The 27,670-nt window shown below is 37.4% G+C and overlaps 1 protein-coding gene across 3 annotated transcripts in view; it reads right to left on the bottom strand.

The window, feature by feature from the left end:
• The window catches only part of MPP7 (MAGUK p55 scaffold protein 7), a 314,869-nt gene that overhangs the window by 46,883 nt on the left and 240,316 nt on the right, over positions 1-27,670 (bottom strand). Inside the window, exons 13-14 of one of the 3 annotated variants that reach the window (XM_066386897.1) lie at positions 26,134-26,175; positions 2,745-2,915 (exon numbers count right to left, since the gene is read on the bottom strand). The exons of 1 other annotated variant lie outside the window; for it this stretch is intronic. In XM_066386897.1, coding sequence (XP_066242994.1) covers positions 2,745-2,915; positions 26,134-26,175 — 213 coding nt within the window. The remainder of the gene's footprint in view (positions 1-2,744; positions 2,916-26,133; positions 26,176-27,670) is intronic. One more of the 3 variants, XM_066386898.1, reaches the window with a different exon arrangement.

The following is a 27,670-nucleotide window of genomic DNA, read 5'->3' as shown; positions in this document are numbered from 1 at the left end:
GCCTTTTCCATATCTCCTCCCTTCCTACCAGTCTCAGTGTGGCTTCTTCTGTGATCCTTGGTTATAGAGTCCTCTTCGTTTAGTGCAAAGTTGGTTTTCCAAGATGCTTGTTCTTAAATTAAGTTGTAATCCAATTTGGTCCTGGAAGGTGGTAGTTGTAATATCTGCCTACTCCACTGCCATTTTGGACTACCTCCTTTACTTTTTAAAAGTCAGGTTTCACGAAGAAAAAACTTATAAAGAAAAATATACTAAATGCCTGACATTTGGTCTTTACATACTTTTAGGAAAATACTTTTAAATGGTGAAGGGACTATATCACAGACTTTCCCTAAGATGTTTTAGTGGCTGAATTGTGGCTTTGGAAATGACAGACTTCTGATCAAACTCAAAGTCCTCTACTGTCGTATTTTTTTCCACGTTAACAACGAGGTTGATTTTAATTTCTTGAACATTAGGTCCAAGAGTAAAAATCATGCAACATTGTAGTAAGAACAGAAAGAAAATAAAAACTATGTACCTTCTCAACAATATCTAACAGTTTCAAAGCAAATACCATTATTTCCAAAGGCTTTGAAAACACTGAGAAAAACAAAACTGGGCTTAGGAAGGACCACAGTGCTTATACTCTCTCCATTTTCCCACACCTGTTGTAGGAGCCAAGGAACTAGTTCCTAAGTGTATGATTTTTACAATAATGAAAAGTAAACAGTTAATTCAGGAACAATCCAGAATTTTCAAAATTTAAGTCCACTACTTGAGTCCCTTTAAACTGCTAAGTAATCTAATTTAACTTATAAGTGCTTTGAACACCAAGGTTTGAAATCAGCAAAAGCCTATTTGTATTCGAACATTTCAAGTTCACCTTGTATTTTTACTTACTATAGAAGAGCTTTTTTTTTTTTAATTAAAACCTGAGATGCCGGGAATTGGTCTAAGTCTTTGCAAATACTATTTCATTTGGCCCTCAGACAAACCTTAGATGTGGATGCTCTTAGTGTCCTCATTTTCCAGAGAATAAACAGATGCCCCGAGAAACGCTGAAATGGTAGGTGTCATACAGCTCCTGAGGAGTAGAATGGGTTGGGTGGGCATCTGTTGTGCCCCTGGACCCATCACTCATTGTTCTCCAACCCTGGCTCAGACTCTACAAAAAATAAACTCTAAACTTCTAATATTAGAAATGTGCCACACCTACAAGCTCAGAGGTTTTCTGAGCAATGACCACACTGAAGAAAGTAACAGGAAATACTTTTGAAGGACAGTCACATATATCAGCCCTGGCTGTCACTTTCCAATATGGAAGATCATGTTCCACAAAAGGCCACAGCGATAGTATGGATGGAATTAAAAATATATATTTACTCTTTTTTTAAATTAGCATGCATGCAAGAGAGACAAAGACAGACAAAGACAGACGGGCAGACAGGAAGGGAGAGAGATGAGAAGCATCAATTCTTTGTTGCGGCACCTTAGTTGCTCATTGATTGCTTTCTCATATGTGCCTTGACCGGGGGGCTACAGCAGACCAAGTGACCCCTTGCTCAAGCCAGTGACCTTGGGGTCAATGTCTATGATACCACATTCAAGCCACTGACCCTGCGCTCAAACTGGTGAGCCCATGCTCAAGCCAGCGGCCTAGGGATTTTGAATCTGAGACCACAGTGCTTTAGGTCAATGCTCTATCCACTGCACCACCACCGGTCAGGCAGGGGTTAAAAAATTTTAAATTACATTATACCAGCAATTGCTCCAAAATAGGGACATAATGTGTTAGGGGCTAAAAGAGATTCCAATAGTTATTTTTTGTATAAGAATTACAGAATAAAGGCTGAAAATACTAAAAAATCAGTTGATCAAAACAGACAAATCAACTCTGGACAATTCTAAACAGCAATTTAAGATAAAACCAAAGGCTTTAAAACTGTCATTTAAACACATGATAACAAAGTCCAAAACATGTGTGACATCAAAATAAATTGCAGCCACTTTATAACCACCAACAGAGGAACGTAATGCCACTGAACCCATCTCAATAGAGCAACAAGGCCTCCTATGTGCATAGCCTGGCTCCTTACCACATTTACATTGCAACTGGCGGCAGCAGCTGAAAACAAAAGGCACTCCCAAATTAGCCTGGGCCTCAGGGACCCTGTGGGAGTCCAGACTGTGTGCCAACACAATCCCCAGCTGACTGACGTGTGCAGACTTCTCAAAGACCTGGGGTAGAGGCTGGAGGGTCACAGGAAAGGAGGGCTCCTTCCTCTGAGCACTGACCAGAGGCTTGCATGCCATCGAAAACCTACTGGGAGGCAGCCTCTGAAACCTGAAGACGGAGCAGAGACAACACTCAAGCCCAGGGCTTCTCCCTGGTGGCTGGAAGGAGGCCCCTGGTGGGCTGCCCAGCAAGTAAACAGACTGGAGAGGTTTATAGATAAGTAAATCAGGCTGGAATGCTTTAGGAATGTTTGGTAAATTTTAAGGAGAGGTACAGTAAGACAGTAACGATGCGTACAACAAGGAGCCAGGACAGTGCTGCCTAGACAAAGCAGAGCCAACAGGCCAGTGCCCCGACCCAGGAGGCCCTCCATGGGAATTAGCCTCCGGTCCTCAAGGGGCGGAGGGCTCCGAGAACAGTGGGTGAGATTGTTTTAGCTAGTTGACTTCAAGCACAATAATCTTTGAAGTGAAATTCTTACTATCTCACTTATTTCCTCAGAATTACATGCAAAAGCAACACTTACCAACCAAGACCACAAGTCTGTATTTCTCATTTGTTTGTCGCCGATAGGGGGTCACTTCCTCATATGTAGGGACGTCAGCTGTATCATACTGGTCACTCTTCTTGCATTCATACATGGACTTGTTTGTTTTCTTATCTTTTCTACTAAGACGGAAACTTCTTCTAAAACCCGCTGTATATACAAAATGATTATTTTTAGAAATAAGAACTAGAAAAAGAAAGCCCCAAATAACAAAATATAAAAAACCCTCACAGTTAGCCCAGATTTTATTCACCATAATATTATTACAAGTGCACTTAGGAAGAGAGCAAAAATAGATATACACAATTTCATTAAAACACTTTATAACAGTCATCTAATCTTTAAGTATATAGTTATAATAATATAAATTTTTATTTGGTTCTAAATCATAGAGTTTTCTTCAGAAGTCAATGAGTAAAATAATCATGTTATAAAGGTAAATAAGGAAGTCAAAATCATATAGATAATTTATCATGGACTGACTAATCTACACATTTGATAAGAAAAAGTTAAAAGCACTTTAAAAACATTTAAAATATAATGATGAATTCTCTCATTCATAAACACTGGACTATTTCATGCCATATTCTAAGCATGGCCTAACAACATACCTGGGGCACAGACAGCGTCTATTGGTAAATAAAAGGAAAACTAAATTAGGGAAAGCAGCATGTCACACAGGCCAACCCATGGCTCAGGGGGACAGAACCAGCATGTTCCTAAAAGCTACTGAGCCTTAGGCCTTCTTCTACAGAAATTCTATGTCCTTATGATTTGAAGCCTACTGAAATTTGGAAATAAGTTCCATCGTTTCAACTGTGTAGTCATAAAAAGGCACAGGCTGTTTTACTAAGATAAGTTTTTAAGTATTTAATTAAATTTCTCATCTTTTGTTTTATCTTATTTTTATTAATTTTTTTTTTTGTATTTTTCCAAAGCTGGAAATGGGGAGCCAGTCAGACAGACTACCACATGTGCCTGACCAGGATCCACCCGGCATGCCCACCAGGGGGCATCGCTCTGCCACAATCAGAGCCATTCTAGCACCTGAGGCAGAGGCCACAGAGCCATCCTCAGAGCCTGGGCAAACTTTGCTCCAGTGGAGCCTCCGCTGTGGGAGGGGAACAGAGAGACAGAGAGAAAGGAGAGGGGGAGGGGTGGAGAAGCAGATGGGTGCTTCTCCTGTGTGCCCTGGCCGGGAATCGAACCCGGGACTCCTGCATGCCAGGCCGACGCTCTACCACTGAGCCAACCGGCCAGGGCCTATTTTTATTAATTTTAATGCAGTGACATTGACAAATCAGGGTACATATGTTCTGAGAAAACATCTCCAGATTATTTTGACCTTTGATTATGCTGCATACCCCTCACCCAAAGTCAAATTGTCCTCCGTCACCTTGTATCTGGTTTTCTTTGTGCCCCTCCCCTCCCTGCACCCCCTCCCTCTCCTTCCTTGCACCCTCCCCACCCCTCCACCCAACTCCTTGTTACCATCACATTCTTGTCCATGTCTCTGAGTCTCATTTTTATGTCCCATCTCTGCATGGGTTCATATAGTTCTTAGTTTTTTCTGATTTACTTAGTTCACTCCGTATAATGTTATCAAGGTCCATCCATGTCATGGTAAATGATCCAATGTCATCATTTCTTATGGCTGAGTAGTATTCCATAGTTTATATGTACCAAAGCTTTTTAATCCACTTGTCCTCTGACGGACACTTGGGCTGTTTCCAGATCTTCGCTATTGTGAACAATGCTGTTATAAACGTGGGGGTGCATTTCGCCTTCTGGAACCGTTCTATGATGTTCTTGGGGTATATTCCTAAAAGTGGAATGGTTGGGTAAAAAGGCAGTTTGATTTTCAATTTTTTGAGGAATCTCCATACTGTTTTCTACAGAGGCTGCACCAGTCTGCATTCCCACCAGCAGTGTAGGAGGGTTCCCTTTTTTCCACATCTTCGCCAGCACTTATTATGTGTTGTTTTGTTGATGAGTGCCATTCTGACCGGTGTGAGGTGATATCACATTGTGGTTTTAATTTGCATTTTTCTAATGATTAGTGATGTTGAGCATTTTTTCATATGCCTATTAGCCATCAGTATATCCTCCTTGGAGAAGTGTGTATTCATTTCTTTTGGCCATTTTTGGATTGGATTGTCTTTCTGGTGTTGAGATTTACAAGTTCTTTATAAATTTTGGTTATGAACCCCTTATCAGACATACTGTCAAATATGTTCTCCCACTGTGTAGTTTGTCTTTTTATTCTGTTTTTATTGTCTTTGGCTGTGCAAAAGCTTTTTAGTTTGATATAGACCCATTTGTTTATCCTGTCTTTTATTTCCCTTGCCCATGGAGATAAATCAGCAAATATATCACTGCGAGAGATGTCGGAGAGCTTACTGCCTATGTTTTCTTCTAAATTGCTTATGGTTTCACGCCTTACATTTAAGTCTTTTATGCATTTTGAGTTTATTTTTGTGAATGGTGTAAGTTGGTGGTCTAGTTTCATTTTTTTGCAAGTTGCTGTCCAATTTTCCCAACACCATTTGTTGAAGAGGCTGTCTTTACTCCATTGTATGCCCTTACCTCCTTTGTCAAATATCAGTTGTCCATATGGGACACAGCAAAAGCAGTACTGAGAGGGAAGTTCATAGCACTACAGGCACACTTTAAGAAGCTAGAAAAAGCTCAAATAAACAACTTAACCCTGCATCTAAAAGAATTAGAAAGAGAACAGCAAGTAAAGCCTAAATGTAGTAGAAGGAAGGAAATAATAAAGATCAGAGCAGAAATAAATGACATAGAGACTAAAGAAACAATACAGAGGATCAATGAAACTAGGAGCTGGCTTTTTGAAAAGGTAAACAAGATTGATGAACCTTTAACTAGACTCACCAAGAAAAAGAGAGAGAGGTCTCAAATAAATAAAATTAGAAATGAGAGGGGAGAAATAACAACTGACACAACAGACATACAAAGGATTGTAAGAAAATACTATGAAGAACTGTATGCCAAAAAATTAGACAACCTAGATGAAATGGACAAATTCCTTGAAACATACAATCTTCCAAAAATCCATCTGGAAGAATCAGAAAACCTAAACAGACTAATTACAACAAATGAGATCAAAACAGTTATCAAAAAACTCCCAACAAAGAAAAGTCCTGGGCCAGATGCCTTCACAAGTGAATTCTACCAAATATTCAAAGAAGAACTAACTCTTATCCTTCTCAAGCTATTTTATCTTCTTAAAGCAGAATGTTATGACCTCCAGCTCACTGCTGGTATCTTAACATGGGGGCTTAGGAAGTTCAGCAGGAGCCCCTTTCTCAGGCAACCCACTGATCCTGCTTGCTGCTCACGCAGTGGCCTTGGCCTAGCTCTGGCAGCACTCCTGTCCAGAACAAATGTACAATCAATTCTTAACCTAACCAACCTTTATACACTCTCAAACTCCAGGCTTTGAGACCGAGAATGCAGCCTGCTCGTAAACAAGATCTATATCACTGGGGGAACAAAATTTTTGTCGCATCCACAAAAATACTTGTTCTTATCTACTTTAAGTGTGCTGATCTCAAATCTGCATTAGTTTTTCTCTGTAAGCTACAGTTTTTTTGCAATTCAAGATTTTAGGTTTTCATCTTATTGTAAAATTTTCAACATTTAGTTTAATATAATGAGGTAGAATGTCTTCTTGGGCATCATCTTTCTGAAAATATAATAATTTATATAATGTAATAAATACACTAATACACTAAAAGATATGATTGCATCAGAATTTGTCTACAATTTTGAAATAGAACATATTAAAACACTTATTTTAATCATAAAACTTGCACAAAACTTATTTAAATTCTATTCGGGCAAAAATTTGCATTTGTTGCTCTTGCGTTTGTGTACTTGTTGAGGACGATCTCGTTTGATGCTCCAGCAGTAGTCTGCTCATCACTAACAGCTCCAAGATTTTCAGGAAACTTATCAAGGTGACTGTTCAGGAAGTGAATCTTAATGCTCATGTTCCATCCAATGTCGCAGAAAGCCAACAGCATCCTTTGAACCAGAAGTTCATAGTTTTCTGGTTTTTGTTGCCAAGGAAGTTCTTTGTAACTGCCACAGAGGACTGCCATGCTGCTTTCTCCTCCTTATTCACCTTCCTGGCAAATTCTTCATCACGTATGAGGGTTCAAATTTGAGGTTCACTGAATACACCTGCTTTTATTTTCTCGAAAAACAAGGCAGGAAAAGCAGAAATATTTATAATATGTTGAAAGCATTCACTTCTCTATTCAAAGCCTAAACAAACTGCTTCATTAAGCCAAGTTTAATGTGAAGTGGGGGAAAAATGATCCTGTCTCGATTAACTACAGGTTCATTCACAATATTTTGCATCCCTACTTCCAGAGCTTCATGTTTTGGCCACTCCTTCTGTGTCCAGTGTTTGTCCCGAGCTTGGCTGTCCCACAAACACAGAAAGCAAGGATACTTCGTGAAACCTCTCTGTTGTCCTAGCAGGAAATTTACCATTTTAAGATCCACACAAATGATCCAGTTATGCTCCTCATACTTCAGAAAGTCGAGGACAATTTTTATGTCATTATAATCTTCTGGCAGATGAGTTGAATAACCAGTTGGAACCGCTGCATAAACATTACCATTGTGTAGGAGAACACATTTCAGACTCCATTTAGAGCTGTCAAGAAATAGCCGCCATTCTGTTGGACTGTAAATGGTAACGCCTAGCTGGCTGAGAAGACTACTGATATCATGACAGTAAACAAAGTGTTTGTCTTTGGAAAAAAAGTCCACAAAAATTTGTTCATGCTTCCTGAAATGGGATAATTTAGCTGACCGGTGAAAACATTCTTTTCTTGAAGCCTGGAGGCTAATAACTCAGTTGCTTTCTTTGATAGGCCCAAATCTCGTACTAAGTCATTCAATTCGGGTTGGCTAAACTGCTGAGAGGTTAATGACTGGTTGGCATCAGAAGAAGACCCTTCAGATTCTACAACCATTTCCTCATGCATCTTATCAAAATACACTTGATCACCATGTTCACTTTCTTTGTCCTTAGAAGAAATAAAACTATTGAAAACTGGAACCGGAAATGTCTCAGAGTGTGGGATAGGTGGTATTGCCGAAGGAATATTAAAATGTGCAATCATATGTCATTTTTTAAAATATTTTTTATCAGATAATAATTTTTCACATTTAAAAACAACTATAATTATGTAAAAGTGATGTTTTTAAAATATTAATTGCCTTGTGGTTATGTTCAATCTAAGAGTCGTTGCCCTTTAACTCTAATTTAAAAACCAATGCATGTCATTAACTGTAACAAAAAAATAATTAAAATTGCATAAAAGGTAGAGCATGCACCAAAAAACAGATTTCAGATTTGGAATCAGCAATGCAGAAATAAATAGAAATAGTTCTAAAACCTCAGGCCACAGAAAATGAAAAAAAATGTTCTCCAGTTTTCAATATCAGTGCTATCATACAAAATATATTAAATGTATAAAAAATATTCTCCTTAAAACCTGTATTGATTAAATTTTATGCATAGAAAACTTTAAAAATAAAGCTATTTTACAACAAAATACAAGAACATAATAACTCATCTATGTGAAATTTAGGGAACATAAAGAAAAAATCATCATTACCATTGGATTTAAGAACAGGACTGAAAATAAAGGCAATACAGTATAAAAAATAATTATCAATGACTATGGAGTTATGGCCCTGGCCGGTTGGCTCACCGGTAGAGCATCAGCCTGGCACGTGGAAGACTCAGCTTTGATTCCCAGTCAGGGCACACAGGAGAAGCAACCATCTGCTTCTCCACCCTCCCTCCCCTTCTCTCTCTCTCTCTCTTCCCCTCCATAGCCATGACTCAAATGGTTTCTGCAAGCTGACCCCAGGTACTGAGGATGGCATCATTGCCTTGTCTCAGGCACTAGAATAGCTTGGTTGCTGAGCATTGGAGCAGCAGCCCCAGATAGGCAGAGCATCGCCCAGTAGGGGGCTTGCCAGGTGGATCCTGGTCAGGATGCATGTGGGTGTCTGTTTCTCTGCCTCCCCACCTTTCACTTAGTAAAAAAAAAAAAGTAAATAAAAATTAAAAAGTGACTATGGAGTTTTATCACTCACCTTATAGGTTCAGTTTAATAAAAATCAAACATGTTAAGAATAGTAATACGGTATATATTCCTGTGGGCCACCAAGAGTCATTCTTGATTTTGAAGAAATACATTATTTAAGGGAAAACATTTACAAAGAATTTAAAATAAGGAATGTAATCGCTCAAAAACTCTATCAAAAAAAAAAGAGGGGAAAAGTGAAGAGAGTAGGTAATGAAACACGTCAGTACTTCATATAGATGAGTTTAAAGAGCAGCAAAAGGGGGAATGTGCCATCCTGGTCCTAAGATGAAAAAAAGATGTGTGAACTCTAAAATCCCACATGCATACACAATTCAAATGTCTGTGTCAAGGGTCAGAGGGCACACTGCATATTATTTATTCATTCCTCTATTTCCTAGGCTATTTCAGGAAAGACTCATAAGAACTCTGAAAAGGGACCCCTCACGCACCTCAGAGTCACTGCAGCCTCACACCCGAAGTTGCCAATGTTTCAGCAGAATGTTCCCAGACAGTGGTCTCTGCATCACTTGCAGACATTCATTATCCCATCCCAATCCCACCCTAACTCTGTCACTTATGACAGCTGGTCAAGGTTGGAATTCAGGATAATAGGATGGCTCCTGATAGATTAGCACAAAAATGATACATTAGCTCTTCTAACGTTTTCTATGTTGGTGTTTCATCATGTTCTAATTTCAAGTTCCCACAGTTCCAGCCCCCAGAGGGCAATTATAGGATCAACAGGTAGAACCAGAAATGCCTTCACAAGTATTCTTTGTGCAGAGGAAGGGTTTTCCTCAAGTCACAACAAACTTTTGGCACAGAAATAGGACATATATGTTTCATCCAAAGCAAATAAAGTCCAAAAAAAAACTTGAAAATTTTCTGATCCATAAATCACAGCTAAATCCTAAAATTCAGGAAGTGTTCACCTTCTGGGGTCTTTACAATTAGCCGAAGTTTTGGTTTTCCTCATAAATGATAAAGGGATAGTGGAAAAAAGAAAGAGGTGATCAGATATCTAAAGTGAGGATCTGTGGAGGTCAAAGATGAGGACCATGGTCCACAGGATGGTCTAGCGATGTCAGCTGTGTCTGTCTGCTGGGTGCAGAACAGGTGCTTGGTAAAAGTTTAGCAAACTGAATGTGAATTTCAAAAGGCAACAACACAAGCCCTACTATCATACCTGTTTCATTTCCTTATGTAAAGTTCAACAAAAATAAGAGCACTGTTGGGCAAATGAGTTTGTAAAATTTATATTTTTTGAGTTTGCTCACTTTTAGTGTTAAAAAAATGGCGCTGGGCAGCGCCAGATTTGTAATCTGTGAAATTGTAAATTATCTTCCCGTTTGGGAAGGGCCATTGTCTTACTAATGTTTGCTGGAGGAGAGGTTTTCTTATCAGAAAGTTTTAAAAAGAAGGAGAGAGAGAAGCCATGTTTTTTGGGGAGAGCAGAGAGAATGCAGAGTGCTGAAGAAGAAGCCAGTTTGTGCACAGAAGGGAGAAGGTGTGCAGATGTGGAACCAGAGGTGAGGGGCTTTTGTGAGCTCTGCTGAGACTGGTGGGGTCCTTGATTCTACGAGGAACCGGAGAAGATTCTCCCGGTTGTGAAACTGAAGAATGTGTCAGAACTTTGTGAGCTCTGAATGAAGAGGGAAGTGTTTTCCCTGTGTGTTTGCTCGTTGGCCGGTGTGAGACTTGAATAAAAAAATGGCCCACTATTTTTTGGCTCTTGTTTCTTTACCATCTGTCTGAATTCAATGAGAACCTGCATGTGTATGGCCAGGATGGTGGCAGCCCCTGGCTCTACAAGTACATTTGGTATTTTCCCAGAAAAATATTCTAAGAGGCAGACACAAGGAGAGAGCACTGCTGACCCCAAGGCTTAGCCCTGGAAGGAACTCAGGAGACCTTTGGGCCAGCAATGCCACTGCTGCCTGTGGCACACACGTTACTACCCCTGCATTCACCCCCACACCACGACAGGGACCTGACCTGCAGTGGCATCTGAGCAGGTGACATTCCCACAGGTCGAGGTTCAGCGCCTTGATACAACATGCTCATTTACAAAATGAGCAGGGAGAGGCAGTCAGACCTCCAGCAATTCTAGCACAGCGGCACGTGAGGTGCTAAGAAGCAGACAGGAGGTGGACAGGTCTGGGCTCTGCTAGCTGACTTACCAGCTGGGTGACTTCCCAACTTTAAAAAAAAAAACAACTGTCTCTAAGGCTCATTTTCTCAACTTTAAAATGGTAGTCCCTGCCATACAGGGTTGTTAAGAACTAAACATTTCCCGTAAACCATTTGGCGCACTTCTTGGCATGTGGTGAATACTCTACGATAGCTGTAAATTAGTACCTGATTATGTCTCCAGCTTATTTGAAGTACCTTGAAGGCAGGAACATATTATACCTCCCTATGTTCCCACAACACAGAGTCCAGCAAGAAGGGAAAATAAACTAAGGGGCTTATTAATAAGTTTTTAACTGGCTAATGTTATAAAAGAGACAAAATATTAAAATTAAAGCCAGATTTAAATGTTAAATACTAAAAGTATCCTAATTAAAGTAGGGAGGCATTTTAAAGAAACAACAGAAAGATTTAGTGTGCATTAACTATTCATTTTTTTAAATTACTCTTTCCAGGGAGGTAAGCTATTGCTGGTACTATGTTTCAATTTAAAAGCCATCCTTCCCACTGTCATATTTACCACATCCTTTACTCCCCTGATCCACACATACTTATATATGTTCCATAATTAGATCACACAATACATATGTACCTATACACATATGCACGGGTACACAAGTATACATATGCTCATATATATCCATAGACAAACACAGAATTAAAAAAATCCCAAACACAGAGCAACTAAGAAAACAGCCATGAACACAGGATATAACAAAAAGTATGAAATTCAGAGTACTTGCCTATGATTATTTATTCCTCAAACAAAAAAACCAAACAGCCTGTTTTCCTAGACTCTGGCACACCCTTCAAGATCGTACAGAGTCTGTAACTTTCAAACTTCAATAACAGGTGGAGTCACTATCCATGTACCCTGGTTAAGTCTAAGCTTAGAGAAAGGAAATCCCATGTCAGGAAAAGGGGTTAACAGTAGTTCTAACCTTCAACCCTTATGTGATTCTCATTAAAAAAGAGATTAAAAAAACGTGCACTTAAACTGAAAATAATCAGAGAGTTCCTACAGGTAAATGGTTATAAATAACTGAAAACCTGCTGGATTACAATTCATTTCCAGTGCCCAACTCTGATCAATAACTACCTTTCACAAAAGAAGGTAAAAGGAACAGTAACAAGGAATGTGGAGTAGGGAACAGTTTTATACAAAATGTATTTTTCCTTGTATTTCACATTTTTGTAATTTATAAATGGGTCCGCATTTTTATGGGCAGGCTTTTTCCAGGGCACTTACCCACAGCTGCTAGAGATTTGTGTGTTTTAAAGGAAGGTAATTTAACGTTATTACAATAAAAAGTGACTTTCGAGTAAGGCTGCAGGTGCAGGTCAGCCGCTAATCACAAGGAGACATTTCTTATCTTGTATTTTCCAGTAGAAGTCATTTATGATAACATGTTAACTTACATTATTTAATTGAATAGCTTTATTTAGACTTACATTTATTTTTACTATAAAAGATGGCATTCAATTTGTTTGTTACCTGCTCATTTCAGTAAAACTGCAATAAACATCTGTGCACATTCCCTTTCATTGATGTCACTGATGATTTCAACAGGATGACTCACAAAGCTAGACAGATCTTGTCCTAGTGCTTCTCAGACCAGTAACAGTGTACTTCTAGCAAGTATGATTACCTTTCTCTCAGAAAAGGACTTCTAATCACATTAAAGCCTTTAATGATTGGACAAGTGGAAAACTGTATAGCATTTCATTTTAACTGTTAGTGGAGTTAGACATTTTTCCATGTTTATTACTTATTTGCATTTCTTATTTCTTCTGTACATTGTTAATACATTTTGACCACGTTCTGATTAAGGTCTTTATAAAGAATGCATACACATCCATGTATGTTTTCAGGTCACAGCCCTCAGCCCTATTTGTTGCAAAGACTTTTTAAGATTTTCAGTTTTTCCTTTTGCTGAAATTGTAAATGTATACCTATTTGAATCTGTGAAATTCTTTCCTTTGTGATTTATTCCACTGTTTTTATGACTTTCCTATCTTTAGATTTGATATATATTCACTTATATTTTCTAAAGTTTAAAAATGTGGGTTGTATGGCTTTGCATTTAATTTTTTTAATCCCATCTGGAATTACTCAGCTATACTCATGAGATCAAGCTTATGGGATGAGGCTGTAACTTTATATCTCTCTAAAAAATTAACCAGTAGTCCTAGAACACTTAGTGTACAATCCTTTTACTACTTCATGTTGAAACACACTTTGTCCTGGAATACCAAATGATCTATTATATATTATGTGACAAAAAGAGGTGGTTTTTGGTCTGAGTTTAGATATTTCTCTTGTTAATAATATTAAAACCAAATCCCTAGAAATAGCAGTGATGACGGCTGTTGTTCATGGAGAACCTACTGGATGACAGACATCACTTCAAGCGCTTTCTGAGGATTCATTCATTTAACGATCACAGCAACCCAGTGAGGTAGGAATAACCACCCATGGGTTTAAGCTGCTCTTCTTTAACTGTAATAAAACAAACAAACAAACAAACAACAACAACAAAAAATGATTGCCAAGAATTTGATACAAATATTAAATGATGAAAGTCAAGAAAAAAGTCTTAATGTTACTCTACAGCAGGTGTCCCCAAACTACGGCCCGCGGGCCACTTGCGGCCCCCTGCCGCACTTCCAAAAGGGGCACCTCTTTCATTGGTGGTAAGAGGAGCACTGTATGTGGTGGCCCTCCAACGGTCTGAGGGACAGTGAACTGGCCCCCTGTGTAAAAAGTTTGGGGACCCCTGCTACAGGCATAGATATATAATAAGAAAAACTATGAGCCTTCTATTACTTTATGAGGAGCAGTAATTTAATTAAAGGATTAAAAACCATAAGTTCTTTGGCCCCAGATGGGGGTGCCCAGGTGGATCCTGGTCAGGGTGTACATGGGAGTCTGTCTCTCCATTTCCCCTCCTCTCACTTGGAAAGAAAGAAAAAAAACCTGTGAATTCATTTTCTGTTAGATGCCAGTTTTCAAATACAATTAAATAATTTTCGATGCCTTCTGTAGTCAAGATGATTATTAAATACAAAAATATATAAAATAGTGTCACTTCCCTCAAACAACTCCAGATCTACTAAGAAACATAAAAATTTTTCCCCAATACTTGTAGTTTAAAGAGTTCCATAACATAGGCTCATGGCTAGAAACTAAGATTTTCTGTAAATATTCTTAACCTGTCTGGACTTTGACATTTCTCTTAAGTAAAAAATATATAAATAAACTCAGGCTGTGATGACTTGGTCATTTTCAAAGCTACTTCTTGACATTTTCCTAATGTAAAATCATTCATCAAAAGAACATTAAATACATACATATGTAAATTAAGATTCATTTGTTATTAAAATAAGTTTCAAATTGTACATAGATAAATTATACCTGTCAATCCTATAATGTTGCAATGTTTTAGCAATACAAATATACAGAAATATGGGGCAAAATTAAATCAAGAAACACCTTTTCAAAGAAATTCAGTCGAAGCCATTAAAATAATTATAAAACTATGTAACACCACAGAAGTACATTTGATATAATAAATGGAAAAATGGGACAGAATACAATAGTTTTACTTCTTTACTACTATAAAAATTGGCATAGATACAAAAATATAGAAGAAAATGTATAAAAACAGAAAATGGTCTTGTTAAGAGAGAAGGGCTAGGGGTAATTATTTTGTTCTATTTTTAAAACTTTCCATAATGTTACATAACACTGGGGAACAAAATTTTTGTTGCATCCACAAAAACACTTGTTCTTAACTAATTCAAGTGTGCCGATGTCAAATCTGACATTAGTTGTTCTCTGTAGGCTACAGTTTTTTTGCAATTCAAAATTTTAGGTTTTCATCTTATTGTAAAATTTTCAACATTTAGTTTAACATAATGAAGTAGAATGTTTTCTTGGGCATCATCTTTGAAAATATAATAATTTATATAATGCAGTAAATACACTAATACACTAAAAGATATGATTGCGTCAGAATTTGTCTACAATTTTGAAATAGAACATATTAAAACACTTATTTTAATCATAAAATTTGCACAAAACTTATTTAAATTCTATTCGGGCAAAAATTTGCATTTGTTGCTCTTGCGTTTGTGTACTTGTTGAGGACGATCTCGTTTGATGCTCCAGCAGTAGTCTGCTCATCACTAACAGCTCCAAGATTTTCAGGAAACTTATCAAGGTGACTGTTCAGGAAGTGAATCTTAAAGCTCATCCAATATCACAGAAAGCCAACAGCATCCTTTGAACCAGAAGTTCATAGTTTTCTGGTTTTTGTTGCCAAGGAAGTTCTTTGTAACTGCCACAGAGGACTGCCATGCTGCTTTCTCCTCCTTATTCACCTTCCTGGCAAATTCTTCATCACGTATGAGGGTTCAAATTTGAGGTTCACTGAATACACCTGCTTTTATTTTCTCGAAAAACAAGGCAGGAAAAGCAGAAATATTTATAATATGTTGAAAGCATTCACTTCTCTATTCAAAGCCTAAACAAACTGCTTCATTAAGCCAAGTTTAATGTGAAGTGGGGGAAAAATGATCCTGTCTCGATTAACTACAAGTTCATTCACAATATTTTGCATCCCTACTTCCAGAGCTTCATGTTTTGGCCACTCCTTCTGTGTCCAGTGTTTGTCCCGAGCTTGGCTGTCCCACAAACACAGAAAGCAAGGATACTTCGTGAAACCTCTCTGTTGTTCTAGCAGGAAATTTATCATTTTAAGATCCACACAAATGATCCAGTTATGCTCCTCATACTTCAGAAAGTCGAGGACAATTTTTATGTCATTATAATCTTCTCGCAGATGAGTTGAATAACCAGTTGGAACCGCTGCATAAACATTACCATTGTGTAGGAGAACACATTTCAGACTCCATTTAGAGCTGTCAAGAAATAGCCGCCATTCTGTTGGACTGTAAATGGTAACGCCTAGCTGGCTGAGAAGACTACTGATATCATGACAGTAAACAAAGTGTTTGTCTTTGGAAAAAAAGTCCACAAAAATTTGTTCATGCTTCCTGAAATGGGATAATTTAGCTGACCGGTGAATACATTCTTTTCTTGAAGCCTGGAGGCTAATGACTCAGTTGCTTTCTTTGATAGGCCCAAATCTCGTACTAAGTCATTCAATTCGGGTTGGCTAAACTGCTGAGAGGTTAATGACTGGTTGGCATCAGAAGAAGACCCTTCAGATTCTACAACCATTTCCTCATGCATCTTATCAAAATACACTTGATCATCATGTTCACTTTCTTTGTCCTTAGAAGAAATAAAACTATTGAAAACTGGAACCAGGAGTGTCTCAGAGTGTGGGATAGGTCATATTGCTGAAGGAATATTAAAATATGTGATCATATACCATTTTTTCTTGCCAATGCCCTTTGTATGGATCAGACAGAAATAACAGTCACTGCTGTGGTCCTTAGGTTCACGCCAAACCACAGGAATACCAAAAGGCATTCCTTTGTGTTTCCCTTTTGTCCAGTCATGAAACATTTCCTCACAATTATGACACACAATATGAGGAGCCCAATTCTTGTCTTGATCGCCAAGGGGAACTTGAAAATAGGCAATATATGCACGTGTCACAAATGATGAAATATTGCGCCTTTGACGTTGAAATGTGTTAATAGCCACATATATAACAGAAGGTGTCAGGACTATTCTTACATTTACACCTACTTGAAGAAGCCATGATTCAATCTTAAAACAAAATAAGAGGGTGTTTTTATCAGATAATAATTTTTTACATTTAAAAACAACTACAATTATGTAAAAGTGATGTTTGTAAAACATTAATTGCCTTGTGGTTATGTTCAATCCAAGAGTCATTGCCCTTAACTCCAATTTATCAATAAAAACCATGCATGCCATTAACTATAACAAAAAGAAATTAAAATTGCATAAATACTAGAGCATGCACCAAAAAACGAATTTCAGATTTGGAATCAGCGATGCAAAAATATATAGAAACAGTTCTAAAACCTTATGCAACAGAAAATGAAAAAAAAATTGTTTCCCAGTGTAATTTTACAATCTGAAAAAATAAAATCTTTACAAACCATTGTTCACAATATATGAACAAACTAACAAATGAACTCCAGGATTGGCAGAGGTATCTGTGTGGTTACTTCAACACATGACACAAAAACACATTCTGACCACATCTTAGAGGAAGGTTCTTAGACTTTCATAATTTGAAATGATGATGGTAATAGAACAAGTTTTTATATTCACAATAATTAGAAATAATCAATAAATAAAAATTAAAATATTTAAAAAGCAATGAAAGTAAAAATAATGAAGAGCAGCTTTTAAGAAGGAGACTGAGGTATAAGAATGAACAATCAAATCCAAGGTCAAGGAAGACAGAGCACCAGCCACCCCACCTGGGAAGTGAAGGCAGTCAGGGTTCTCAAAACTTAACAACCAAGTTAGTAAATGGATATAAAATATTTTTTTAACATCACAAATCATTATCGTATTACACTGCCCACAAAAATTAGGTGGTATTTTATAGCTTCATATTCATTGTGAAATATATCCTAATTTTTGTGAGCAGTATACATATTTAGTTCCCATAAGTAAGTAACTTCAGGGTAAATTTATAAAGTATTTATAATTTTACTAATCTTTTTAATAAAATTTGACTTTTAGGATGGCATTTTAGTTTTAAAAAATGATCAGTTTATGAACAAACATGTCCATTAACACCAAAGGCCCTCTGAGAGAGTCAAGGTAAATTACCTTTAGCACGGTCCACCTCAGAAACACAGGTGAACAAGTATGAAGTGACACCTGCCTTTCTGTTAATTCAAAGAAAATAAACACTTTGATGTTATGTTACCACCTCCATTTCCAAATGGGACAGTTTCAATCTTCAGTTACATTTCTCTTATATAACTAAACTAGTCTAATAACATGAGATATTATGCATTCCCAATGTTTTTTATAATAAGCTTTTAATATGTTTAAATTTTATAGATGTTTTTAGAAAGGGAGAAGAGTCTCAATGAACAACAATATTGGGTGCAGCACTTCAAAAATTAGAGAGTTAGAGAAGGATTCACTCTCAAGTTCCTTTTTTAAAAAGAAAGTGCATTTATTTCATTCAACTACAATCAAGAAAAATGCTTACTTTCTTAAAGGGAGATAAAAATAAATATTGCAATTCTTTTTTTCTTGCTTTAGTATAATAAAATGTGTATTATTTTATTTTGGGAGAACAAAAAATACTGTTATGAAAATTTTTTTCATGTTTAAACACTAGATTAATTTGACCAGGCAAATATTTAACTAGTTCAATTGGTACCTTAATTACAAAGAAGAGAAAATTTTAATAGTAACAATCTTTTAAAAAAGATTTTAAAAATGCAGACATTAATAAAAAACTAAGCAGCTGAAAACTATTATACAATGTTAGGCTCCCGACAAAAAAACATTGAAAATTTCCATTAAATTAAATTTTTTAATATAAAGCCAATGTTGTTAAAATGATATAAATAGTAACAGACATGTAAAAACCATGTAGTAACATGATCCTGGGACAAAGTTATTGTTGAAACTATGTGCCTATAGTATATGCCAATCATAAAATTTTTCGTAAGATAATGGAGGATAATTAAAAACATCTTAAAGCGACAGACAAGTAAATTTTTGAGAGGAAGTTTAAACTGAAAAGAAATGCCAATGTAAAACTCTAACAGTTACTGAGACCTGAGGAAGCTGAGTGAGTCAGAGTCTACATTCATTTTATAAAACAGTATCAGGAGAAAACAAATCACCAGAGAAACACAACATTATCAGGGCTTATGTTTACCAGCCACACAAACACTAGTTTTGTAAAGGAAGGAAAAAGGGCTTTTGAACAAACTGACAGAAAATTCATCTCTGAAATGTTACAGGTTCAAAGTTTCTCTCAATAAAAATTAAATGATCAACTACCATAAATACTCTTGACTTTCAACTCATCTCCAGGTAATAACAGAAATTCAAAGTACTTAACGGAGGGTAATGTAAGATGTCAACTGGCCATTTACAAGGAAAAAAATTACTTAGGTCCTAAAAAGTTTTCCTGATACCACTGACAATTTATTTTTAAAGCACAGCACAACATTACCATAAAAAAAAGAGAAACCATATGAGAATTTAATTTTCTGCCAGCCAGCTAATAAAAAAGTGAGTTCTTATTTACACTGTCAAAATTATGAAAAAATACAGTATGCACACATAAACTTGAATATAAAAATGTAGCTCTGAAAAGAGGGGTAAGTTGGATTTGAAATTTTAAGATCTTTTTTTTTTTAAGTTCAGCCTATGCAACCTAAAATTCTCTAAGCAGGAATGGTTTCTTTCTGTCAGAGAAAAATATTTCCAAGTAGAAATCCAGACATGTTGAGATTATGCAGAGTTCTTTCCTGTTCAAGGAGGAACCTGCACCACTTTTGAAAGACTGCTTCTAAATGTTCTCTTTATATAAATTTTATTTTTTGGAAACATATTAAGACAGTATATATAGACATAACTTCATTTACCTCCATAGTATTCTTTAATAAAATGGCTGAATATTGGCGAAAGTAAGAATTTTTACAAGATTCAAAAAATACGCAATGTAACTTGTTGAGAATTAGTGGTGCTCACATTTAGTCTCCTAAGAAATATACAGAAGTAGAGATGGGTAAATGATAATACTTAAAAGAAAAACAGCAAATGGCCAGCTCTGATTTTTATGGAACTTTATGGTAAACACTTCAGTTAAATAGAAAGAACAGTCTTAACTTACACAAGTCCCAAAACTGATCTTGTTTTAAAAGAATGCATGAAGTACTCCAGCAAGGACAGCAGTGGAGAAAGCTTGATGATTTTTCAGGAAACCACTTGCAAGAAATTATGTTTGAAGACAGATGCATGATAAGCAGTGCTTTGTGAACTGATTATAACACGATTTCTATAATGAATTAACCAGAGGACAGCCTGTAATTCTCACCAATGTTAAAAAAAAATTCCTCTTCATATGGACTATTTTGTAGTGCATTAGAAAAAAGTAGAGAGAATCTTTAAAACAGATCATTGTACCATTGAGACAATTCCCCTTTGGACTCCCACAGATAGACAGACAAACACATACACACCAAAAGTACACTAACTTCCATGCCACCCACCAAAGCTAAATGAAACATATAAATAAATATATAAGTAATATATATATATTTATTTATAAAGTAATATATAAATATATATATATTTATTTATAAAGTAAATGGCTTGACAACCATAGGCAGCCCTTGATTTATGGGAATTTCTTAAAAGGTGCAATTTTCTACCACTTGTATTTACAGCATACTATCAATGTACCTTCATGTTGGTTGTTATAAAATTTTATGCAAACACCACACAACTTATATTGTCCACTCAGTGAACTTTTCTCCTTCTCTCTAATAACAGCCAAACATTGTTTATTAATACATACGCTGACCTCTAAGAAATGTGGTATGCTAGCATCAGTAAGAATCATACCATACAATGTATGTTCATGTAAGTGACGGCTTATTAAATATATTTTTAAGATAGCCTGACCAGGCGGTGGCGCAGTGGAGAGAGCGTCGGACTGGGATGCGGAGGACCCAGGTTCGAGACCGCGAGGTCGCCAGCTTGAGCGTGGGCTCATCTGGCTTGAGCAAGGCTCACCAGCTTGGACCCAAGGTCTCTGGCTCGAGCAAGAGGTTACTCGGTCTGCTGAGGGCCTGCGGTCAAGGCACAAATGAGAAAGCAATCAATGAACTAAGGCAGGGGTCCCCAAACTTTTTACACAGGGGGCCAGTTCACTGTCCCTCAGACCATTGGAGGGCTGGACTATAAAAAAAAACTATGCACAAATCCCTATACACACTGCACATATCTTATTTTAAAGTAAAAAAAAACAAAACGGGAACAAATATAACATTTAAAATAAAGAACAAGTAAATTTAAATCAACAAACTGACCAGTATTTCAATGGGAACTATGCTCCTCTCACTGACTACCAATGAAAGAGGTGCCCCTTCTGGAAGAGCGGTGGGGGCCGGATAAATGGCCTCAGGGGGCCGCATGTGGCCCGCGGGCCGTAGTTTGGGGACCCCTGAACTAAAGTGTTGCAACGAAAAACTAATGATTGATGCTTCTCATCTCTCTCTGTTCCTATCTGTCTGTCCCCATCTATCCCTCTCTCTGACTCTCTCTGTGTCCCTGTAAGAAAAAAATTAAAAATAAATATATTTTTAAGATATAATTATACAAATAGACATTTAATTTTTGAAGTATTGTTACTTATTTCAAAAGAATCCACTTAGATCATTTTGACATAAAATGTATTTTTCAAAAATGTGACTGGTCATTAATCAGGTTAAAGGATATGTATACAGCCTGTTTTGTTCTTTAATTTTTACACAATTCAAAGAAAGTGAAAAGAAATCAGTGTATCACTGGGCTACTGGCTTATTTAGATTCATAGTGGTCAGAGGTCTAATTTAGATCAAAGTAGACGCCAGGCAGTCCCACTTTTGGTTCAAGTGTATCCTGTCTACAGGTAGATCACTTCCGTTTTTCCAGCCCTGTGGACTTGGGGGATGCAAGCTGTGACAGTGAAGGAGGGGCAAGGGTAAGTAAGGTTCTAAATGAAGCTTCAGAAATTCCTCTAAATAGCCCTTGGAAGAGCCCTCATGAGAAGGCTAACATCCAGAAACTCCCTTGATTATTCCCCAGAGCTTTCCTACAGGGCCATCCTGTGTACATGGACGCTCATTAAAACCGGCGGACTAAAATGTATCCAAGAAAGCAGTGGTATCAGCTCAAATTTGATGTACCCTAGAATACTATGAGCATTTGTATGACATGCAGTGTATGACTAGTATGTTACAGCCCAAATTTGGCAACATATACAAAGGATTATATACTATGAGCAAGTGGGATTTATCCTATGAATGCAAGGTTTGGTCAACATATAAAAAATCAATCAAGGTTATACCACAATAGCAGAACAAAGAAAAAAAATCCATATGATCACGTCAATCAGTGCAGAAGATTCTTCTAGAGATAGAAGATGAAATAATCTTCAAAAGATTGTTTTATTATTTCCTTTCCAATCTAGAGGCCTTTTATTTCTTTCCTTTACCTAATTGCCCTGGCTAGCACCTCCAGAACCACATTAAACTAAGTGGCAAAAATGTATAACATCTTTGTCTAGCACTGTGATGGCAAACCTTTTTATAAAAACCGCCCACTTTTACAGTGCTGGTCAATCTGGTCCCTCCCGCCCACTAGTGGGCGTTCCAGCTTTCATGGTGGGCGGTAGCGAATCAAAGGTCAGTTCTCCTTCCTCATCTTATTTAACCTCCAGCAGCATCTGTCAGAGTTGATCACTTCTCCCGCCTTGAAACATTACTTTCACTTGGCTCCTAGAAAACCACACTCCTGGTTTTCCTTCCACTTCCCTTTGAGTTCTTCTCTTTCCTATACCTACACTAACACCCTGGTGGATCTTAACAAGCTTCATGGCTTTAAATTTCATCTGACTTTGACAATTTCCAGAACAGTCTGAACTCAAAGTTGCCTATCCAATTGCCTATTTGACATCTGTTTGGATATTTTAAACTCAATATATTCCAAATGGAATATCTGATCTTCTCCCTCCCAATACTTTCCTCCATAGTCTTTCCCATCTCAGTAAATGGTGATTCTATCCTTGAAGTTACTACGTCCAAAAACCATATATTCATCCTTGATCCTCCAATTTGTCTGAAAATCCTGTCAATTCTGCCTTCAAAACACACCCGGAATCACACATCTTCTCCCTACCTCCACTGATAATATCTTGGTTCAAACCACAATACTTTCTTGCCCAGATTGCCACATGGCTCCCTCCTTCTGCCCTTACCATCCATTCTCAAAGGATCAGCCAGATTGATCCTCAAATATAGGTCTCCTCATGCCATTGCTCTGTTCAGAACCCTTCCATGATTCCCCATCTCACACAGAAAAGCCAAAGAATAGCCCCTCTGCCTCCCTCTCCTCCACATAATTCTGCTACCTTGCTAATCTATCAATTCCTCCCTTGCTCATGCTGCCCTGGCCACACTGGTCTCCTCGCTGATCTTCAGATATATCAGGGCCTTTGTACATGCCTATCCTATTACTTGGAATATTCACTCCCCAAAGGGCTGCCTTCAGGTTTTGATCAAACATGATCTTCCGGAGGAGGCCTTACTTAACTCCCTGGTGAAACGTGAAGCCTAATTTCTGCAGCTCTCCGTCACCCCATTTCTGCTTTACTTTTTTCATATTATTCATTGTCGTAAGTGTATTAATAATTTATTCAGTTGTCGGTCTCCATCCCTACTCCCAAAATGGAAGCTCTATGAAAGGATGTTTATTCTGATTTCTCTTGAAACTCTTGTGCCTAGAACAGTTTAGAACATACAGGGCACTCATAGATATTAGGGGGGGAAATCTAAAAATAGCATTGTAAGAAACATATCATCTGCATATACCAGAAAAGAACTGCTAACCAGAGCTGAAGTGGTTTTCTCTGAAGGAGCGTATGGAACTGGAAAGGAAGAGGGACAGAGACTCCTGTTTGGGTTTCAAGACTTCCGATTAACACTACTTGACTTTTTAAACACCATTAAACAGAGCCACATGAAACTTCTACAGTCTTCTTTTTTGACCTACAAAACAGCAATTTCATATTCTTCAACCTGATGCATATATTATTTTGATAAAAACAAAAATTTTTAATATTTTCAAAACATTTGGAGAAATATCAAAAAAAACCTTAAGAGACAGGAAGAAAACAATTCAGTTTTGGGTATAAAATGAAAACATCTCTGGCTGTGAAATGTGCATAAAAAAGATAAAAATCAACCAAAAAAAAAATGAACGCAGCAGGGAGAGGGAATACCCGTAACGCAGAAAGCGCTCATCAATTTAACAGGAGATTGTAATAAAGAACCTGATGGAAAAAAATAGGCCAAAAAACTATTATTTAAGGAAAAAACTAATAAAAATTCACAATATTGCACTAAGTCACAGTATATTTTAAGGTGTTTACCAAGTAATACTTTTACCATAAAAGAGTCCTGCCATTTTTATTAGCATGTTGTTTATGAGACCCCTTAAAAATGCATAAAATCTGTATTTTGAGGATTTGGCTTTTGAGGAAAAACAGAAGCCATGAAACAATTTGCTCAATATATTAATAACAAAGTGCAGTACTAATGTAAGATAAAAGTATAAAAATAACATAGCAATCTTTCTCTGTCCCAGGGGGACATGTTCCAGCACTCTGGGCAGACGTTTGAAATCTCAGACAGTACAAACCTAAGTATGCTCTACGCTTTTTATTACACATACATAGCTACAATAAAGTTTCATTTATAAATTAGGCACAGTAAGGCGGACATCAGAATGATGGTGTAAGAAGATCCCTTCTGCTCTCCCTCTGAAATTACAATTTGAACAGCTAGAATTCAACAAAGAATTCCCTGCACAATATGCAAATATGTCTGAGAGATTCACGAAATGAAGCATCTAAAAATGCACCCTGGGGGTAAATTTCAGTGATGGGCAGAAATACAAAGGTGGACAGCTGATGTCTGACAGTAGCCACTACTGGGAGGACAAAGCCACATAGTCACCAGCCAGCCATTCCAGCTCACCCCGCCCTGGCCTAGAACAGCAGCACGGCTGGCGGAGTCTGTTGCAGATAACAACACTAGGATTCCATGGACTTGGAAGCCCAATGCACTGTAGGTCCTCAGGAAAATCCTTGAAACCTTCTGGGCCTCAGCTTTTCCCTTCTGTCAAGTGAATACAATACTACTAATCTCACAGTATTAGCGGTAACATACACTAGTTACCAATATAATATCTGGCACATTTCTTCAATAACTGAGAGATATTATAGACAGCTGTCCTTGGGGTTAGGGGCATCAACCCCCACTCAGTTCAAAATTCATGTGTAATTTTTGATTCCCCCAAAACTCAGCTGTCCCTTGGAGGAGTAGTTCCAGGACACCCCTCATCCTTGACCCATGAGAGAAAATCTTGTGAAGGCTCAAGTCCCTTATACACAACGGCACAGAACGATGCACACACACACGCCAGCTCCCAATCTCAGGCAGCAAGTACTGTTTTCCATCTACAGGTGGTTGAATTTGTGGATGAAACCCGGGGCTACAGGGCTGACTATGTATTTATTGAAAAATCTTCTTGTGGACATGAACCCATGTAGTCCATACCCATGTTGTTCAAGCGTCAACTGTGCACAAATACAACCTAAACAGTGGGAGGTGGAAGCAGTTCTCTCTAAACCTGTGTTTCTACACTGTTGCCTCTCATGACTGAAAACAGAGAGCTTCTCTGAGCCGACTCATGGCACAGGGGCAAGGTCAGAAGTGAAATGTAGGTGAAGTTGATTCAGACGCTTTTAACAAGTTAGAAATGTTGGCATTTGTTTATAATATTCCTTGGCATCTCTAAACTGGAAATGTTTCCTTCCAGTACAAATTAGCAAGTTAATCATGAAGCTAAATTATATTTGGAGCTGTTCACTGAATGGTTATTGAAGCGGGGAGTTGTTAAGGGAAAAAGAGATCATTAGAAAACATACCCAAAAAAGTCATTTAGAAGCTTTGAATAATTCACAACTAACCAGATAATTTAGAAAAGTCCAGATACTGTTAATGGAGTAAAATCGATGCTTTTTCATCTTCTCACACACACACAAAAATTAACAGTATATAAAAATAGAGCATCTGGAAAGATTCTTGAATATTACCAAAGCACACTACAAATTCCTTTATGTCCAACCCACTGAGCCTGTTTAATATAAAAATTCATGCTAACCCCTACTAAAGGTCGGGGCATGCTAATGCAAATATGCTAATTTAGGCTAAAATAATATAAATGGTTGTGAAGAAAGCAACAGAAAGAAAGACATCCTCTTCCAAGCCCAGTTGCTCACCTATAGAGGCTCCACTGTTGTTACCAGCATAGTCAGCAGCTTCTGGATGGAGAGTAAAGCATACAGAACAAAAGCCAAGAAACAAAGCAGAAATTAGGAGCCCAGCCACAGATGCAAAGAATAAATTACTTAAAACAATCATGTCAAGCACAGCAGAGAACAGCCCTCACAATGCCACTCTTAAACATAAAACACTGTTTTACATTTAAGTTTAAAGTAGCATTTTTGAAACATCATGCAACTTTTTCAACCTTCCTCAGAGGTTTCCTTGCTGCAGTTCCAAGGAAAAAAAAGGGTTGTTTTTTTTTTCAAGACAATTATAAAAGATTTGCCTGAGATGTTTATACTTTCACAGTCAAGAAAATGACAACATTGGATTCCCAAAGTAAATTTATTGTTGTAAATCAGGTTCTTTGCTAATATGTAAAGTATAGCACTCATTTGGCTCACTGGATTAGACAGAAAGGTTAAGATTAAGATAAATTCTTTCTTTTGATAAGAAGAGATTCTGGAAAGGAATGAAGGCATAACATTTCTATTTTTATTTTGGTTTTAAAAGTGGAAGATATAAAAACATTTAAAAATAAATAGTGCTTATTAATTATAGGAATTAAATAAATACTGGGTTATGTCTTAAAAACTTAATTTAAGTAAAGGAGTAATTATTATGTTAGGCCTCTAATCTTCACACAAACATACTTCTGGAACTAACAGCACAGGCTATGCAGAAATCAAATATACTCCTCACAAAAATTAGGGGATATTTCAAAATAAATATGAAGTGATAAAAAAAGCAGCATTTGATTTTTTTTTTATTAAACAAGAACAACAGGCCTGACCAGGCGATGGTGCAGTGGATAGAGCATCAGACTGGGACACGGAGGACCCAGGATCAAAACCCAGAGGTTGTTGGCTTGAGCACAGGCTCACCAGTTTGAGCGTGGGGTCGCTGGCTTGAGCATGGGAACATAGACATAACCCCATGGTCACTGACTTGAGCCCAAAAGGTCACTGGCTTGAAGCCCAAGGTCGCTGGCTTAGGCAAGGGGTCCCTTGCTCTGCTGTAGCCCCCCAGTCAAGGCACATATGAGAAAGCAATCAGTGAACAAGCAATCAACAAGCAAACTAAGATGCCGCAGCAAAGAACTGATGTGTCTGATCTCTCTCCCTTCCTGTCTGTCTGTCCCTATCTGTCCCTCTCTCTCTGGCTCTGTCAGAAAAATAGAACATCAGAAAAGCAAATGACAAGTCAAAGAAAGTTGTTCAGTTATGCAAATGAGATGCAAAACCAACTTTTATTTCATTGGTGAAAATGCACTGTAATAAAGGGGGAAAGTACTGGAGTATCTGCATGTTCCCCAATCCCCTAATTTTTGTGAGCAGTGTAGTTGAGAAGATTCTTCCCATATTCTTATATTAAAATAAGTCTTTCAATATCTTTGAATAACATCATTTTCTTCACCTTTATTCGAGACTACTGACAGAAAAATAAAACAATGTACTGTCAAATTACTTTCCGTATTTCTGCTACATGAAA

Source organism: Saccopteryx leptura, chromosome 5 (genome assembly GCF_036850995.1).
Source record: "Saccopteryx leptura isolate mSacLep1 chromosome 5, mSacLep1_pri_phased_curated, whole genome shotgun sequence".
Taxonomy (NCBI): Eukaryota; Metazoa; Chordata; class Mammalia; order Chiroptera; family Emballonuridae; genus Saccopteryx; species Saccopteryx leptura.
Note: the sequence above shows the minus strand (reverse complement) of the source record. Positions and strands in the feature narration are given on the sequence as shown.